This window comes from Ranitomeya variabilis, chromosome 8 (genome assembly GCF_051348905.1).
Source record: "Ranitomeya variabilis isolate aRanVar5 chromosome 8, aRanVar5.hap1, whole genome shotgun sequence".
Classification (NCBI taxonomy): Eukaryota; Metazoa; Chordata; class Amphibia; order Anura; family Dendrobatidae; genus Ranitomeya; species Ranitomeya variabilis.
The window spans coordinates 91,563,204-91,583,064 of NC_135239.1; the positions used below are offsets into that span (position 1 = coordinate 91,563,204).

The following is a 19,861-nucleotide window of genomic DNA, read 5'->3' on the forward strand; positions in this document are numbered from 1 at the left end:
AATAAACGCAAGTCCAATCTCAGTAAAACCAGCGATCTAATAGGTACTCTGTTTGAGCAATTGAACAATTTCAATCACTTGGATGGTATCCAGGATCTTACAGCTAACATCATGTGTAGATTGAAAGAGAGAGAAAAAGAAATAATTTCCAAGAAATTGAGGAAATTTGCAAGGGATAATATCCCTATAGACAATACCCCTAGAAAACCAATACTGAATGAACCTGGTACACCCGCTTCCAATTCTAGGAATTATGTTACTCTTGATGAATACAATTTGACCCCAGCACAGAACTCTATGGATGCCTCCATCATTTTTTCCACATACTCCAATTCCACACAATACACACCGGTATCGGTTCGCACCAATGGCAGAACCCAGTCTACTACATCCCTAAGAGAGGGAGAGATTATCAATGACTCCCATAATAACATACGTACTACAATAGGACAGGATCAACCAAACCTAGAACCAATAAGCATTCCTACTTCTAACAGGTATGCTCAGCTATCTGTATATGATGGAGAACCAGCCACTAATGCTAGTTGGGAGGTCTCTACCCCGACAACTATCAGCCAACCCCCACATAGGGGAGAACCCATTAGACAAAAACAAGTTCGGACATTCTTTTCCAAACAATCGAATCCAGTCAACACCAAAAAAATACAAGGCAGTAACTATGGAAATTCAACTGTCAAATCTTCAAATGGTACTCACAGTAATACCACCATTAATAGGAGTAATAATAATAATAATAAAAAAACACTAAAATCCAAACCAAATGCTAGTACAAATAAGGATTTTTTTCGGGCACTAGGCGCAAGACCAAAAGAGGTAAGAGAGGAGGGGCACTCTCCCAAAAGAAAATAAGTAAACCAATAACCACCAGTACCCAAAAAATCTTCAACCTCAGTTCCCATATTCTAACACCGAATGAACAAACACTATTACAAAAAGGCTTAAAGTTTGCACCGACGGCCAAAGCCAAACCTTTCAACTTATATATAAGTATTAAGAAATTTTTACGAAATTTGGCTCTCAAAAAATATTTTCTTAAAAAAAGCTATAATAACCCAGGTTCTGCCACCACCACTTTAAATCAGTCATCCATGGAGTATGTCCATACTAATTTAGCCTGTCCATCTATGTTTAATCCCCTTAATGAGTACTCCAACTCATTTCGGGCCTTCGAAACCATGGTAACTGCAGATATTAAGAAAATACATAAAAGAAATTCAAAATATACTCCACACAACTTAAACCCTAGTGAAAGAAATGCCATTATCCAATTACAGGAGAATAATAACATCATAATCCGCCCGGCGGATAAGGGGGGCGGTATTGTCGTATTAGATTATATGAAGTACCACAATGAATCCCTAAACCTGTTGGGTGACACAGTTACATAAAATTTATGAAAGAACTTAACATTCTGGCTACAAAAGGGAAAACTATAGGTGTCTTAAATAAAAAAGAGTACCAATTTATCAACAACAAAACCCCCTCTACAGCCATATTTTATCATATCCCCAAAATACACAAAAGTATAAACAACCCACCAGGAAGACCCATCATATCAGGTATAAACTGCTTAACAGCTAATCTATCAAGGTACGTGGACACCCACCTACAAAAATGCATGCCACTCCTGCCTGCATACCTAAAGGACACCACACACACTCTACAGATTTTGGAAACGATAGAATGGCAAAGTGACCTCATCCTGGGAACTCTAGACATCAAGTCTCTCTATACTGTAATTGATCCATTAAAAGGATGTCAATCAGCAGAATTTTTTCTTAAAAAATTAGGTACCTACCAAAACACACAAATCCAGTTCATAATTGAGGGCATCGAGTTCATTCTAAAACATAACTACTTCCTATACGAAAAACAGTATTATCTACAAACTCACGGGACCGCCATGGGTACGCGATTCGCGCCTAGTTTCGCAAATCTCTATGTAGGAAAGTGGGAGCTTGAATTCATTTACGAGGACGGCCATCTCCGAAAAGGCCTTCAAACGTGGCACCGCTTTATAGATGACATCATCTTTATTTGGAAAGGTCCACTAACAGACCTACAAGCTTTTATTTCCAGCCTCAATTTCAATAACTATGGCCTGGAGTTCACACCCACCATTAGCCATACTAGCGTCAATTTTTTGGACTTAACTATCTGTATAGAACAGAACAAAGTAGTCACTAAGGGCTTCCACAAACAAGTGGACTCAAATAGCTATATTCATGTTAGCAGTTGTCACCTGCCAGTATGGCTTTCTAACATTCCAAAAAGCCAGTTTTTAAGAATTAGAAGAAACTGTACAGAAGTAGAGGATTATCGAAGGGAGAGTGACTACTTGTTAGCACAGTTTGAGGAAAAGGGTTATGATGCACCCACTCTTAATAAAACAAAAATTGAAATAGAAACCATGCCAAGGGACCCCCTAATCCACAGAACCAAAGCCACTTATAATCCGCCTACTATACAAGAACAAATAGGGCAAGTCCCTATAATAACACAATTCCATTCAGGCTATAGGCGTTTTAAAAATATTATTAACAAGCACTGGCCTATCTTGAAAGGGGACAAGTGCATTGGCAATTTGTTACCCACTAAACCCAAGTTTGTTTACACAAAAGCACAAAACTTGGGACTCTTACTTGCACCAACCACGAAATCTGTACTTCCTATACAAAACCCCAAAAAACAGACATATCTAACTGACTCCAAAACGAAACCGCAAGGTTTTATGCCATGTGGCAAATGTACATGCTGTAGACGAGTCTCCAGTAAAAAAGTGGTTCGCACTAGTTTTATGGACGCCAATAAATTGAGTGAATATGCTATTCATGACTATATTACTTGTCAGACCACAGGGGTCATCTACATATTAAAATGCCCGTGTGGTAAGATCTATGTAGGCCGTACAAAAAGAAGGCTATTAGATAGGATTAATGAACATTTTAATAATATTAGTAAGGGGTTCATAGGCCACCCATTATCTCGACATTATTTGGAACATCACAATCACTCCCTCTATGGTACATCTTTTTGGGGCATCCAAGTAGTCCCGCGCAATTCCAGAGGGGGGGATTACATTAAAGCCATGTCTCGAGTTGAGTCCAGGTGGATTTTTACCCTAGATAGTTTGGCCCCAACTGGCCTAAACCAAGAAATCGAACTGTATGCTTTTTAAAATAACCCGTTTTTTCCCCGCCCCCTGCCATTTGCCCCCTTCCGCATAGCCCTATCACGCAGAGTGACGTAGATTTACAAGGGAATGGTGAGATTGTTATTATTCCCAGCTATATATCATAAGTATATATTTTTATAGTATTTTTATAGTATTTGTCCTAGTTATCTATATGATTATTGTTGTGATTACTAAATAATAATTTTTATCCACATCTAAAATCCCCCTCAGATTTTAATAAATATTAGGGATGGATAGATGTGATGTTTGGTTTTTCTTTTATCATTTTTATTATTTTTTGTCATTTTCTATCACATATTTGTAGTGTCTATCATATACCATTTTTATCATATTTATACACTTTTATAGACCGCTTGTTCGTTTTTTCTCCTTTTAAAAATAATAAAAATATATTTTTAACAATTATATAATTCTCCTCCAAACACAACACATCTTCTAAGTATAAACCAATAAGGGTCCCCCTTTATCTATGTAAATACCCAATAGTATTTGTAGGAGTATCTAATGTCAATGTTTATGATTTCACAGGGTTTAGGGTCCTGTCTACTATCCTATAGCATGGTGACTAACAAACGGCATCTTTATAAATAATGCACCATCTGGCATTGTAGCCCAAATTATAAGGCTGAACGGCATCTTAATAAATAATGCACCATCTGGCATTCTAGCCCAAATTATAAGGCTGATTGACAATTAGGGATCACTCAATGCGGCCAATTAACTTCTATTATGGTGCCATTTACCAATCAGGGATTCCAGGGGAGTTCATCTAGTAATCAGGCGACTATTTAAGGACGGACACCTCCAGTGGGGACATAGCCCTGACGAAGAGGGAAGTTAACCCTCGAAACGCATAGGCAGCTTGTCTCCACCACGCTCCCGTCCTTACTCTGTGTGACGTCACAACAGCTCCGCCCCCCAGTCACCGCCGCGTCCTCAGTGTTGCTTCCGGCCGGGGCACGCGAGGCGCTGGTGATCTCCCGCGCTCCTGCGCTCTCCCTGAACGCGCCTCTGCAGATAACCCCTGGTATCCCCCTGCATCTATTGCCGGACCTAACCAGCGCTATCACTCTCAGAGGCATTGACCCTAGCAGTACCTGGTGAGTGAACAGACCACTTTATCCTCTTACTATCGCCAGTTCTGCATGTTCCAGGATAGTTTTTCTATGTCATGATAGATTGCTTATATTATCATTTCATCTTTTTCCATATTAGCACCGACTAAACTACACTGCGGCTAGCTAGCACTACCGGTGTAGCCACCAGACTCCCACATGAGTAGTGAGTAGTCTGGATTTATATCAATAATAGGATAAAGGTGTATGTTTATACTTTGTAAAACGCAACAAACTATTTCTCCTTAGAAACATTCTTTTAATGAAGGAGGATTGACAGTCCTCACATAAGAATACTTTTCACAGTACAGCATACAAAAGCCTCTTATAACAAGTAAGTGCGCACACAATACTCCCTATTATCGCACTTGCACTATTCTACTAATACCATATTGACTGTATCACATTCCTTTCAGCTATATATCCTTAATCAGGTTTTACTCTGCTCTCAAGGGAACCCTCGGCTCCTACACCCATTAACTTATTCCTCATCAAGTAAGTCTAGTTTTTTTCTACGTGCTCTATTGCTTTTGGGAAGCGCAGTGGTTCTTATTATCTTTCATTACTGGGTTTATACACCTATACTATAAGGTATCAGTACTATAAGGGTTTTTTGTGCTGTTGGATCCTATTGATTATTTTTAAATAGGACATGATATAATATCAGAAATTCGGTACTACATTGTTGTGTGTTAAAGATCTACAGCGCTATTGATATGGTTATTTGTATGTTTGTTTGTGTTATGCACCTTGCACTATGATTGTGAGGTTTTGTTTTTGGTTTTTAATATTATGAAGTAAAAGTTACATTTTATCCTTTATTAGTTTAATATATACAAATTTGAGGATAATACCATCGGCTGCATTTATAAATTCATTTCTGACTGACACAACTGGCGTATAACAACCTGAGGAACACTACACAACCGACGTATGACAACTTGACAAACACTAAACAACTCACAAATGCCACTACATTTTAAAATTCACATACCAGGTAACAATAGATTAGTTCCCAAAAGGGGGCACTTGTTGGGCATTGCCACTGTTTAGAGACAGCTAGAAAAGTTCCTCAGGGGGTCTAGTTTCCAAAATGGAGTCACTTGTTGGGGGTTTCTACTGTTTAGGCACATCAGACACTCTGCAAACGTGACATGATGCCTGCAGACAATTCCAAGGTCTGCATTCCAAAATGTCACTGCTTCCCTTTTGAACCCTGCCATGTGCCCAAACAGTAGTTTTCTCCCATATGGGGTATCAGCGTACTCAGGACATATTGGACAACAACTTTTAGGGTCCAATTTCTCCTGTTACTCTTGTGAAAATAGACAAATTTGAGGAAAACAAATCGTTTTTGTGGAAAAAAAATATGATTTTTAGTTCTTACGGCTCTACATTATAAACTTTAGTGAAACACTTGGAGGCTTAAAGTGCTCACCACAAGTCGAGATAAGCTCCTTGGAGGTCAAGTTTCCAAAATGGGGTAACTTTTAGTGGGAACCGCTGTTTCGGCAAATCAGGAGCTCTCCAAATTCGACATGGTGTCTGATCTCTATTCCAGCCAATTTTGGTTTGAGAAAGTCAAACGGCGCTCCTTCACTTACGAGCTCTGCCATGTGCCCAAACTGTGGTTCCCCCCACATATGGGGTATTAGGGTACTCAGGACAATTTGCACAACAGCTTTTGGGGTCCAATTTCTCCTGGTACCCTTGGACAATAAAAAATTGAGGGCTGAAAATCATGTTTGTGGCAAAAGTGAGATTTTTTATTTTCATGGCTCTACACATAAACTATAGTGAAACACTTGGCTGTTCAAAGTACTCACCACACATCTATATAAGTTTCTTGGGTGCTCTTGTTTTCAAATTGGGGTCACTTGTGGGGGGTTCCACTGCTTAGGCACATCAGGAGCTCTCCAAACGCGAAATGGCGTCCAATCTCAATTCCAGCCAATTTGAAAAAGTCAAACGGCGCTTTTTTCCTTTCACATTCCATTAATTCCTGTGAAGCACTTGAAGGGTTAATAGACTTCTTTAATGTTGTTTTGGTTAGCTTGAGGGGTGTAGTTTTTAGAATTGTGTCACTTTCCCCTCAAAGTAACTTCAAATGTGAGGTTGTCCCTAAAAAAATGGTTTTGTAAATTTTGCTGTAAAAATGAGAAATCACTGCTCAACTTTTAACCCTTATAACTTCCTAACAACAAAAAAAATTGTTTCCAAAATTGTGCTGATGTAAAATAGACATGTGGGAAATGTTGTATATTAGGCTACTTTCACACTAGCATCGTGCACCGCACGTCGCTATGCGACGTTGCGGTGCACCAACGCTAGCAGTGAAACCGCCGCACAATGGGGGCAGCGGATGCAGTTTTACATCGCATCCGCTGCCCCATTGTGATGTGCGGGGAGGCGGGGGCAGAGTTCCAGCCGCGCATGCGCGGTCAGAAAAGAAGCTGAGGATGCACAAAAAAACTTTACATGTAACTTTTTTTGTGCCGACGGTCCGACGCAACACGACGCAACCGTCGCACGACGGTTACGACGTGTGGCAATGCGTCGCACTGCGTCGCTAATGCTAGTCTATGGAGAAAAAACGCATCCTGCAAGCACTTTTGCAGGATGCGTTTTTTCTGCAAAACGACGCATAGCGACGTGCAGTGCACGACGCTAGTGTGAAAGGGGCCTTAAGTATTTTATATGACATATTTCTCTGATTTAAGGCCATAAATATAAAAAATGTGAAAATGGCAAAACTTTTCAAAGTTTTGCCAAATTTCCATTTTTACACAAATAAAAGCAAGTTATATTGAATAAATTTTACCACTATCGTGAAGTCCAATATGTCACAAAAAAAACTCAGAATCAACAAGATCTGTTAAAGCATTCCAGAGTTATTACCTCATAAAGGGACAGTGTCAGAATTGTAATAAACATGCAAACCATCCTGGGGGGTAAAGGAGCTAATAAAGGTGTTTTAGGATTTACTTGTTTCACTTATCCTTTATATTCTTTCATCTTTTGATCTATATTCGGTCTTTTCTTTATTGGGTCTACTATTTACTCAAATGGTCTCCCATTCTTCCTTGTGCACATATACATCACTATTTATAAATTAAATTATTCATGCAAAGATACTAGTTTGATGTATATGCACTGCTATTGTTCAGTATTTTAATTGTTTTATGCCTCATTATAGTGAATACTAGACTGTGGCCCGATTCTAAAGCATCGGGTATTCTAAAATATGCATGTCCCCATAGTATCTGATTCGCAGCAGACTGTGCCTGTCGCTGATTGGTCGAGGCAACTTTTATGACATCATCGTCGCCATGGCAACCATTATGACATCTACGTCGATACTGTGCCCGTCGCTGATTGGTCGAGGCCTGGCGGCCTCGACCAATCAGAGACGCGGGATTTCCAGGACAGACAGACAGACAGACAGAAAGACAGACAGACAGACAGACAGACGGAAAAACCCTTAGACAATTATATATATAGATATCCCTCGCGGATTTCATCTGAGTCACGTCACTCAGGTATTTAGATGTAAACCCCAAAGTAAGTGGTCAGAGTAGCGTGTCGGATTAACTGTGATCCAAAACATTATGTAAAATGTTCCCAATAAAAGCTTCAACTCAATCCACAGAAAAAGCAAATCCCCTTTCATGTCTGTCATATGTTAGTGGAAATATAGGGGGCTTCCACATTACTCTTAATACAAAGGCTCTAGAAAAGCAAAATGGCTCGTCACCCGCCAAAAGAAATTCAGCAATTTATCTGCTTTCAAATCCAAATGCCCCCTCCCTTCTGAGTCCCACAGTGTGCCTAAACCACATTTAACGTCCAAGTTTGGCATTTCTGAAGCAATGGGAGCCAGCCTAACTTACGGGTGCATGCCTCCAGAAGCACAGGCTGGGCATAACGTGTTGATGACAACAATGTACTGGTCACTACAACATACTGGTCACTACAACGGCAGTTTGCAATTTTCACTCTGCAACACTCATTGCTGCTTCTGTCTGGAAAATACCCATGGAGTAAAAATTGTCACTACACCTGTAGATAAATTCCACAAGGGGTATAAGTTAAAAAAGGGGGTCGCTTGGGAGGAAAATATGCTCTTCTAGCAATTAGGGGTTTTGTATATGGAGTCTGCAAACTGTTCTAGGAAAATCTGCGCTCCAGGAGGCAAATAGAGCTCCATTCCTCCTGAGTCTCCCCGCATAGCTAAGTAGTACTGTACAGCCACATATGGGATATTGCCATGTTCAGTAGAAATTGTGGGACAAATTTTGGTGCCAATTGTACCCACTTCTTGTGGGAAAATGTAAGATCTGGGGTTAAAACAATTTTTTTGTGGTTAAAATGTTGTTGTTTTTTCTTCACTGCCCAATGGTATAAAATTCTGTGACACACCTATAGTGTCAATATGATCACTGCAACTCTAGATGAATTCATTGAGAAGTGTAGTTTGTAATGGGACCACATATCGGGATTTCTGTTGTTTTGGCACCTCATGGGCTCTCCCAGTCGGTCATGGACCTGCAAACCATAACAGTAAAATCTAGTGCTCTTGAATCTTAGCTTCTTAGCAGGAAAAAAAGGAACAAAGTTTGTTGTAAAAAAAAATTCCTATTAGCTATTAGAAAAAATAAAAGCTTTAGGCTAAAACAACATTTTACTAGTAAACATGTAATTTATTCTTTCTTCATCGCTCAGTGGTATAGAATTCTGTGAGGCACATGTGGTGTTAATATGATCACTGCACTCCTAGATGAACTAATTTGGGAGTTTAGTTTGTAAAATGAGTTCACTTATAGGGGGTTTCTGTTGTTCTGGCACCTCAGGGGCTCTGCCAATCTAAACTTCTTCCATTCTGAGCTTTGCACTATGCCTCAACAGTAATATTCCCCCACCTATGAGGTATTGGCGTACTCAGGAGAAATTGCACAACAAACTGTGTGGTGTAATTTCTCCTGTTACCTATATGAAATATGAAAATAATAAATTTGGGGCCAAAGTAACATTTTTGTGGGGAAAATGTGATTTTTTTTTATTTTCACAGCTCAATGTATATAAACTTCTGTGAAACGCATGGGGTTACAAGGTGCTCATCACAAATCTGAGTACATTGCTTGAGGGGTCTAGTTTCAAAAATTGGGCCACTTGTGCCGGATTTTCACTGTTTGGGCACATCAGGGGCTCTCCAAATGGGACATGACATCCGCTAATAATTCCAGGAAATTTTACATTCAAAAAGTCAAATGGTGCTCCTTCTCTTCTGAGCCCTGCCGTGCACCTAGTAGTTTTCTCCCTCATATGGGGTATTGGTGTACTCAGGAAAAATTGCACAAAAAAATTGTGTGGTGCAATTTATCCTGTTACCCTTATGAAAATGCAATATTTTGTGCTAAAAACATATTTGTGGGGAAAATTAGATTTTTTTTAATTTTTACTGCTCAATGTTATAAACTTCTGTGAAGCACCTGAGGGTTCAATGTCCTCACCACACATCTAGATTAGTTCCCTGGGGGGGGGGGGATCAAGTTTTCAAGTTTCCAAAATGGTGCTACTTGTGCGATTTGTGGAGGATTTTCATTATTTAGACACATCAGGGGCTCTCTAAACGCGACAAGGCATCCACCAATTGTTCCAGCAAATTTTGCAATCAAAAAGTCAAATGGCACTCCATCCCTTCTGAGCTCTGCCGTGCACCCAACAGTGGTTTTATCCCTCATATTGAGTATCAGCATGCTTAGGAGAAATTACACAACAAATTTTTGGGTCCGTTTTTGTATCAATATCAATATATCAATTACTTTCAGGCAATTGACATGTCATGTTTGACATATTTGAGCATACCTGCTGGTGACTACATGATTGATGCATTAGATATTGTGGCACATCAATTGATATATTGATATTAATGCATTAGATCTTGTGGTGCATCACTTGCCAGACAGCTTTCACTATGTGAATTGTGGCTATATACCTTATTATTATAGTAACCCCTTGATTTTTTATTATTGTCCTCTACAGGGACATTACATTGACTTCTGGACTAGTGGCATTTTGTTGTTGCTCGGCCTATAGTTTATATTGATTTTTTTTCAGGGATTTTTTGGTTTATATTATTTCCACTCTGGTACTCCTGATGATTTTTTTCTGTGCCTCTCCTTCCACATTTGGAGGTTTTTAGCCCTGTCTGTTTTATTTATCCATTTTAATTATGCATTAATAAAAACTGATTTTGATTTACTCTTTGTTGGAATCTCTTCATGTCTGGTGGCAACTATGCTACTAACATACATTTTTGATGAATACTAGTTTGCTGGTCAGTTTTTCTATGTGTACACGTACTAGAAACACGGACATGTGAAGGAGTCTTTAGGATAGTTTTACACTCAACATTTTTGGAAATAATGCTGAAGTTTTATCCATTGGTTTTTGAGCCAAAGACAGAACTAAATATAAAACTAACAGGAAAATGAAAAGACTGGACTTACTCTATTCCCCTGGATCTATTTCTGATTACAGCTCAATTAAACAAACTGACATTCTCCAAAAAAATCAGTGTAGAAAAACCCATATAACTTATTTGTAAAGTGTCTTCATGAAAAAAATGCTCATGAAAAGATAGCTGATGTCTTACCATTCTCCAGCATTGGAGCTGCACAACAAGATGCCGCAGATAGAAGCAGAATGATGACTTGTAATACAGACATCCTAGGGTTCCCGATACAGAGCGGTTATGTCTCGAGCTTCTAAACCAGTAAGGTAAAATAAAATGATTATCACTATACAAATTCACTTGTTTCTTACTGGAATTGTTGAAACAAACTATTTACTGATGATGCAATTGCTGAAACTGAATAGGTTACCTAACAGAGTTCTGCAGAAATCACTTGCTCAATATGAAAACATTCACTGCTTAAACAAAGATAATACTTTATTTGCACTCAGTGGATCTGTATATTTACACCAAAAGAAACAAGGCTAAAGAGGTAGAAAATCTGCTAACAGTGTGATAATCATGTGCAATTATTCACTAATCCTTAAAAGGGTTTATCAGACAAACTATTTACTGATGATGCAACTGCTGAAACTGAATAGGTTACCTAACAGAGTTCTGTGGAAATCACTTGCTCAATATGAAAACATTCACTGCTTAAACAAAGATAATACTTTATATGCACTCAGTGGATCTGTATATTTACACCAATAGAAACAAAGCTAAAGAGGTAGAAAATCTGCTAACTGTGTGATAATCATATACAATTATTCCCTTAACCTTAAAAGGGTTTATCAGTTTCAGGAAAACTCCTTGTCACAATTTAGGGAAACAAACTCTTCTTTTCTCACTCTCCCTTGGTCCAGTGCAGCGTATGCCCTGCTGCTAGTAGTGTCTGTCATTGTCTTCAGTGCTGATTAGGGTTGAGCGACTTTTGCTTTTTTAGGATCGAGTCGGGTTTCGTGAAACCCGACTGTCTCGAAAGTCGGATCGTGTGAAATCGGCCGATTATTGTGAAAAGTAGGGGGGCCGACCGAAACACAAAACCCAATGCAGGTCAATGGGGATTTTTTTTTTATTCTCTCTCTCTCTCTCTCTCTCTCCCTCCTCCGTCCCTGCAAAGTTTGTGTTTCACTATGCAAATCGCTATATCCCAAACGTTAAGATGGCGGTTTTACCCCCTGTGACGCCGCACAAAGCAAGCCAGAACCTATGTCATCACACTGCCCACACTCCTTCATTGGCTGAAAAAATGGCTGGGAAAGCGTCATATGAAACGCGACTTTGGCGCGAAGATCGCCGACCGCATGGCCGATCCCACAGTGGGATTGGGTCGGGTTTCAGGAAACCCGACTTTGCTGAAAGTCGGCGACTTTTGAAAATGTCCTATATGTTTCGCTCAACCCTAGTGCTGATATCTCGTCAACAGCACTGCAGCCCAAGGGCGGACATACTACCGATGCAGTCGGTGCAGCTCCACTGAGCCCAAAGGTGTAGCGGGCCCTTGCAGGTCAGCAAATACTGAGGGCAACCTGGCCTGTTTCTCAGAGCCTGAGATTCCGGGAGAGCAAGATTGCCCTCATGAGTGGCAGGCAGGGAATGATCCCTGCAGATCCGCTGCCTACAAGAGAAAATGGCAGTGGAGCGAATCTGCAAAAATCTGGCATCTGCTTCCTGCTCAGCGCTTTCTTTCTGACACAGGTGCATGTGGCTTGATAACATCAGCAATTAGTGAGCGCCTGTGTCAGAAACAAAGGTGCCGACAATGACGATATGCTGCTGGAGAACGGAGGTGAGTGGTGGTGTTTTTTCTTTTTTTTTTTTTTTTTTAAGCAATACACTGGGGAGAGGACACGGAAAGGTTGTGGGGGAGAACAATGATGGAACTGGTGGAGAGGACACTGAGTTGTGCTGGGGATGAACAATGATCAAGATGGTGGAGAAGAGTGATGATGGTAGGGGAGATCAATGATGGGTCTGGTGGAGAGGACACTGAGTTGTGCTAGGGGAGAACAATGATGAGGGTGGGGGAGAACAATGATGAGGGTGGGGGAAAACAATGATGGGGCTAGAGGAAAGGACACTGAGTTGTGCTGTGGGAAAACAATGATGAAGGTGGAGGAAAACATTGATGAGGGTTGGGGAGAACAATGATGGGGCTGGTGGAGAGGATGCTGAGATGTGGTGGTGAGAGGACACTAAGGTGTGGTGGGGAAACAATGATGAAGGTGAGGATGAATAATGATGAGGGTGGGGGAGAACAATGATGGGGCTGATGGAGAGAACAGAGGTGTGGTAGTGGAGAATAATAATGAGATGGTGGAGAGGACTCTGAGGTGTGGTGGGGAAGAAAAAAGATGGGGATGGAAATGACAATGAGTGCGGTGGGGAAAGGACAATATTGGGGATAGGGAGAGAACAATGATGAATGTGGGGGACAGGACAATGATGCAGAGGAAGAAATGAGAATGAAGGGGTGGTGAGAAGACAATAAGGGCAGTGGTGAATTGGAATGGGAGAAAGTTGGGATTATAATAAACTTTTGGACAGGGGGAGGGAGAGGAGGAAGTTAGATATGGATGTAAAATGAATTGGGTGATGGAGGAGGGTGCTAAGCCCCTGATGGTGGTCCTCCCCATCTTACAATTCATTATGACACTATCAGGGACTTAAAATTTATTGGGGAGTGAGAGAGGACGGGTTAATGTGCAAAGGACACTTTATAACGAATTGAAATGTGATAAGATGCGATCAGGGACTTGTAATGGATTTGGAGGTGGCTGAGATTGCTCAGTACCCGATAAAGCCTTCTCCCAACCCCAAATTCATTATGATGCTATCAAGTATGTATTAGTAATGATCAAATAGTGAAATATTCTGATTCGGGAAAATCGGCACAAATAATTTCTAATATCCATGTATTCTTGCCAAATGACGAATCCAATACAAGACAATGGGAAAGCTAAATATTTTTCAGATGGACAGAGCAAACAGGTCTGGGGGCATGAGAGAAAAACTGAACTGGATGGTAAAGAGCTAAAACTAAAAAGGAACTGCATGGAGAAGATGTCTGCATGCCTTTCTGAGTCATATATGGTATCTGGGAATAATGTCAGACTATTGCGCCGATTTTACGGATCTTTAAAAAGACCTACCAAACCAAATAAAAAAAAAAAATTAAAGGGAAAAAATATAACAAATACTATTTCCATATATAATCAAATATACAGTAAATCAGTTTATTTATGAATAAAAACTGATTTTTCCTCTTGTTTTGCCATATTACTTTTAGTGTGTGGTCAGTTATCCCCTTTGATATTCGTAGTGCCCTCGAATTCCTCTTTACACTACAATTGGTGTAAGCTGGTACACGCTCCATGCATGGCCCATGTGCTGAATTTGGTTGTAGAGCAGTTTTTAAAAACAATACCCTGACTTGCCAGACCTACTTGCCAATGTACGGCGTGTCAGCTCACATTTCCGAAAGTCATTTTAGGCTTTCGGCGGACTGGCTTGGCTGCAGCACTACTTTAATTTTGCCTCATGACCAACGGATTTGTGACCTGCCCACACGCTATAATTCAACCTTTATTAATAATAACAATAATAATAATAATAACAATAAATAATAATAATTTTATTTCCATAGCATCAACATATTCCGAAGCACTTTACATTTTAGAAGGGACTTGTGCAGACAATAAAAGACATTAATTACAGAATAACAATAATCACATAAACAAAAGATACCAAGAGGAATGAGGGCCCTGCTCGCACGCTTACAATATATGAAGAAATAAAGGAGACACGAAAGGTGGATGATATTGCTTTCATTCTCCTGACCAGCCATAACGTAAGAAGTTGGATGTTCACGTAATGCTGCATGAACCAGTTACAAAAAAGTATGTGTAAAAGTACAGACAAAGAGGGCTATTAAATTCATAAAGCATGTGAGAACAAGATACAAGCATTCTGGTTATGAAGAAACAAAAATGGAATTCTGTAAAAAGTCACTTCAAATAGCGTCAATTAATACAGTTCTATCCTTGAAGGTACTAGGAAGCAAAGTTCACAAAGCAGTCTTTCCGGAGCTTTGATTTAGTGTCTCCGGGCTGATAAAAAGTTCAAGAATATGCAAGAAGTTCATACAGATATGTCTCTGTAGGTACTGGGCTTAAACGTTACAGGACGATAACAATGACTAGGGTTGAGCGACTTTAATTTTTTTAAGATCGAGTCGGGTTTTGTGAAACCCTACTTTGTCCAGAGTCGAGTCGAGTGCAGTCGGCCGATTATCGCTAAAAGTCGGGGATCGACCGAAACACGAAACCCAATGCAAGTCAATGGGGAAGCATAGTCGGCAGTGAGTGGAGGCCAGGAAAACACCTACAGTGCCCATTTTAATGCCAAAAACATCCATTCTTGTTTCTGAAGCTTGTCAATCTTAATTAACTTTATAATAATAGTTGGGCATAGGAAATTGGGGGTCATTTGGCAAAAGTTGTGGGGGTAGGGCTGGTTCAAGGCTTTAGTGGGCCCAGGAAACGTGGACTACGTCACGGCGGTGGAGCAGGGAGAGGTAAGTATTTCAACGTTGCAAGTGCTGTGATCCTGAGCAAGCAGGGGGGCACACTCGTTCGCATTGGCACTGGCACAGGGCCCCTCAAAGTACGGCGGTGTGTTTGCATGGCGGGGGCGCCTCCCAACAGCAGCGACACTTTTGCGTACTCTGAGGGGCCCTGTGCCAGTGATGTCGCCAACGAGTATGCCCCCCCCCACCTGATGAAGGAACCTGCACTTTCATCTGCACCTTCCTCTTTGTCCCTGTGTAAGGTGGTATAACATGCGGGAAAAGGAACCTTACTTTCAGCAGGGTCAGATTCTGGCTGTGTAGAGTGCAAGGGGAATGTAGTGGTCTAGGTCAATGTACCAGCAGACTCATCTAGCAGTGGCTGGGCAATGGGCAGGATGAGGAGTAAACAGATATAGGGCCAAAGAATAAAGTAGGGTAAATGCAGTTCAAAATTGGTAACAGGACTAAACAGGCGGCATTGCTTTGTTCAGTGGAGTAGCAAACCCAAGAGCAGCAGACACTGTTTTAAGGGCCCAACCACACTAGTAGGCCAAATGCAGTTTAATATCTGCTACTGTAGGCCAAAAGCCAGAAGGTTGAAGCTCAGCTGTATTCAGTTGAGGTCAACACCAGGGAGGGGCAGACACCATTAGTAGGCCCTAACCACCAATTTTTAAAAACACAGCACTTAATGAGAGCCAGAAGGTTGAAGCTCAGCTGTATTCAGTTGAGGACAAACACCAGGCAGGGGCAGACACCGTTAGTAGGCCCTAAACACCATTTTTTTTTTTAAAAACAGCACTTAATGAGAGCCAGAAAGTGGAAGCTCAGCTTTATTCAGTTGAGGGCAACACCAGGGAGGGGCAGACACCGTTAGTAGGCCGTAACCAAAGTTGAAGGCCAAATGCAGTTTAATATCTGATACTATAGGCCGAAAGCCAGAAGGTTGAAGCTCAGCTGTATTCAGTTGAGGTCAACACCAGGGAGGGGCAGACACCGTTAGTAGGCCCTAACCACCAATTTTTAAAAACACAGCACTTAATGAGAGCCAGAAGGTTGAAACTCAGCTGTATTCAGTTGAGGACAAACACCAGGCAGGGGCAGACACCGTTAGTAGGCCCTAAACACCATTTTTTTTTTTTTTAAAAAAGCTTAATGAGAGCCAGAAGGTAGAAGCTCAGCTTTATTCAGTTGAGGACAACTTGAATTAGGGACTGTAGACAGACTTAGCAGGCTGTCCCCTGTGTGGACCATGCATCCAAGACATTAACTCATTGCGCCATAAAGGACACGTAACCTTCCGTGGCCATGCCTACAGGTCCATGTGTCTGTTGTCAGGTGTACCTTTGGACTCACAGATTGACAGAGTGCATGGACAATGCAGTCTTTTACATGCTGGTGGAGGGGTGGGATGGCTTTTCTCGCAAAAGAATTGTCAACTGGGTAGCTTATAGCGTGGTACAGCGTAGTCCATCATGGCTTTATTAATATTAAATAAAATAAAAAAATAGGCTCTATGCACTGTAAAATAGGTTCCAGGGGTAAACGGGCAGCATTGTTGTGGTCAGTGGAGGAGGATTGCAAGGAGGCACCGCAGACAGGCTAACGAAGGCCTAGAATAACAAAACATAGGCTCATGGCAGTTTTACATCGGTTACATGGATACACAGGCAGGCAGCATTGTGGTCAGTGGAGGAGTATTGCAAGGAGTGTCTGACTCAGTACTCCCAAAATATAAATAGATGTTAATGTCTCGCAAAACAAACAAAAATAAATAAAAAGGGTGGCATACTTAGGTACAGGGGTGGGCTCATCTGCTGAGTTTCTGACATAGTAATTTGGCAGTAAATATTTAATGGTGCCAATATAGGACACTGACCCAGACTACTTTAAGTAGCATCATAGATGTCTACAAATTGGTATTGTCAGTGCCAGACATTGAATGATGTCAGCGAATAGACTAAACATTGGTGGAGCTGTGCGAGATAATTTTGCACGTGGTAGAGCACAGTTTGAGCTGGGGGGGGGGAACTCTCTTGTGGCCAGCGGTACTGCCCCAGGGCCCCTCATGTTACAACGGTGTGTCTGACGTTGGGTGCGCACCACCACCGCCAGAGACACTACATTGTACTATGAGGGACCCAGTGGCAGTGCCGTCGACCAAAAGCGGGCACACCCACCTTTTCAGACAAACAGCACTGTAACGGGTGCTTGAGACAAGTGGCGAGACCACGGCCCCGTGGGGGGAGTTTTCTCATTGCGGGAGGTGTAAACATGTCATATGCTGGACAAACAGCTGCTGCAAATTAACAGATTGGAACACTCAGTAAGACCAGTCCACAAGCAAGCACTTTTTATAGGAAAGCTAGGTGTCAGCCGGGAAAGGTGGGGCAAAATAATTTGAAATCCAGGAGTGGTTCATTTTAATGAAGGTGAGATCATCCACATTTTGGGTAGCCAGACGAGTCCTTTTTTCGGTTAATATGAACCAGCAGCACTGAATACTCTTTCTGATAGCACACTAGCTGCTGGGCAAGCAAGCTCCTGCAATGCATATTCTGCCAATTCAGGCCAGGTGTCTAATTTTGATGCCCAGTAATCAAATGGGAATGACGGTTGAGGGAGAACATCGATAAGGGCTGAAAAATAGTTAGTAACCATACTGGAAAAATGTTGTCTCCTGTCACTTTGAATGGATGCTGCAGTACCTGTCCTGTCTGCGGTCATTGCGAAATCACTCCACAACCTGGTCAGAAAACCCCTCTGTCCAACGCCACTTCTGATCTGTGCACCTCGAACATCTCTGCCATGTAGCCCCCTGCAGCTTGTGTGAGACTGAGAACCATCACCGGCGCAGTGTGCTGGGAATGCCAGAATCAAACGGTCTACAAGAGTAGCTTGTTTGGTTGCTAATATTTGTTCGAGGTTCTCATGTGGCATAATATTTTGCAATTTGCCTTTATAGCGAGGGTCAAGGATGCAGGCCAACCAGTAATCATCATCGCTCATCATTTTAATAATGCGTGTGTCCCTTTTGAGGATACGTAAGGCATAATCCGCCATGTGGGCCAAAGTTCCAGTTGTGAAATCTGTGGTTGTGCTGGTTGGAGGGGCAGTTACAGGCAAATCTACGTCACTTGTCTCCCTTAAAAAAACAGAACCCGGCCTTGCAACGCCACTAATTTCTGTTGGCCCAGGAGAAGCTTCCTCATTCAAAAAGTACTCATCCCCATCATCCTCCTCGTCCTCCTCCACCTGTTCGCCCGCTACCGCGTCCTCAACACGGCCCTGACCAGACAATGGCTGACTGTCATCAAGGCTTTCCTCTTCCTCGGCTGCAGACGCCTGCTCCTTTATGTGCATCAAACTTTGCATCAGCAGACGCATTAGGGGGATGCTCATGCTTATTATGGCGTTGTCTGCACTAACCAGCCGTGTGCATTCCTCAAAACACTGAAGGACTTGACACAGGTCTTGTAGCTTCGACCACTGCACACCTGACAACTCCATGTCTGCCATCCAACTGCCTGCCCGTGTATGTGTATCCTCCCACAAAAACATAACAGCACGCCTCTCTTCGCACAGTCTCTGAAGCATGTGCAGTGTGGAGTTCCACCTTGTTGCAATGTCGATGATTAGGCGATGCTGGGGAAGGTTCAAAGACCGCTGATAGTTCTGCATACGGCTGGAGTGTACGGGCGAACGGCGGATATGCGAGCAAAGTCTGCGCACTTTGAGGAGCAGGTCGGGTAACCCCGGGTAACTTTTCAGGAAGCACTGCACCACCAGGTTTAAGGTGTGAGCCAGGCAAGGAATGTGTTTCAGTTGGGAAAGGGCTATGGCAGCCATGAAATTCCTTCCGTTATCTCTCACAACCTTGCCTGCCTCAAGATGTACAGTGCCCAGCCATGACTGAGTTTCATTCTGCAAGAACTCGGACAGAACTTCCGCGGTGTGTCTGTTGTCGCCCAAACACTTCATTGCCAATAAAGCCTGCTGACGCTTGCCACTAGCTGTCCCATAATGGCACACCTGGTGTGCAACAGTGGCAGCTGCGGATGTAGTGGATGTGCGACTGCGGTGTGTGGACGAGCTCTCGCTTCTGCATGAGGAGGAGGAAGAGGAGGAGGGGGGATGAACGCCTACAGCCAACTTTTCCTTGACCGTGGGCTAGGCAAAACTGTCCCAATATTGCTGTCCCCTGTGGACCCTGCATCCATCACATTCACCCAGTGTGCCGTGATGGACACGTAACGTCCCTGGCCATGCCTACTGGTCCATGCATCTGTAGTCAGGTGCACCTTTGCAGTCACAGACTGCCTGAGTGCATGGACGATGCGGTCTTTAACATGCTGTTGGAGTGCTGGGATGGCTTTTCTAGAAAAGAAGTGCCGACTGGGTAGCTCGTAGCATGGTACAGCGTAGTCCATCAGCGCTTTGAA

General features: G+C 42.1%; 1 protein-coding gene across 3 annotated transcripts in view; it reads right to left on the reverse strand.

Moving 5' to 3' along the window:
• LOC143787636 (complement factor H-related protein 4-like) overlaps positions 1-11,105 on the reverse strand; it is a 533,302-nt gene extending 522,197 nt beyond the window's left edge. For all 3 annotated transcript variants that reach the window (XM_077276561.1, XM_077276560.1, XM_077276559.1), the window contains exon 1: positions 10,988-11,105. In XM_077276561.1, coding sequence (XP_077132676.1) covers positions 10,988-11,060 — 73 coding nt within the window. In that variant the 5' untranslated portion in view covers positions 11,061-11,105. The remainder of the gene's footprint in view (positions 1-10,987) is intronic.
• Between the last annotated feature and the right edge of the window lie 8,756 nt (positions 11,106-19,861).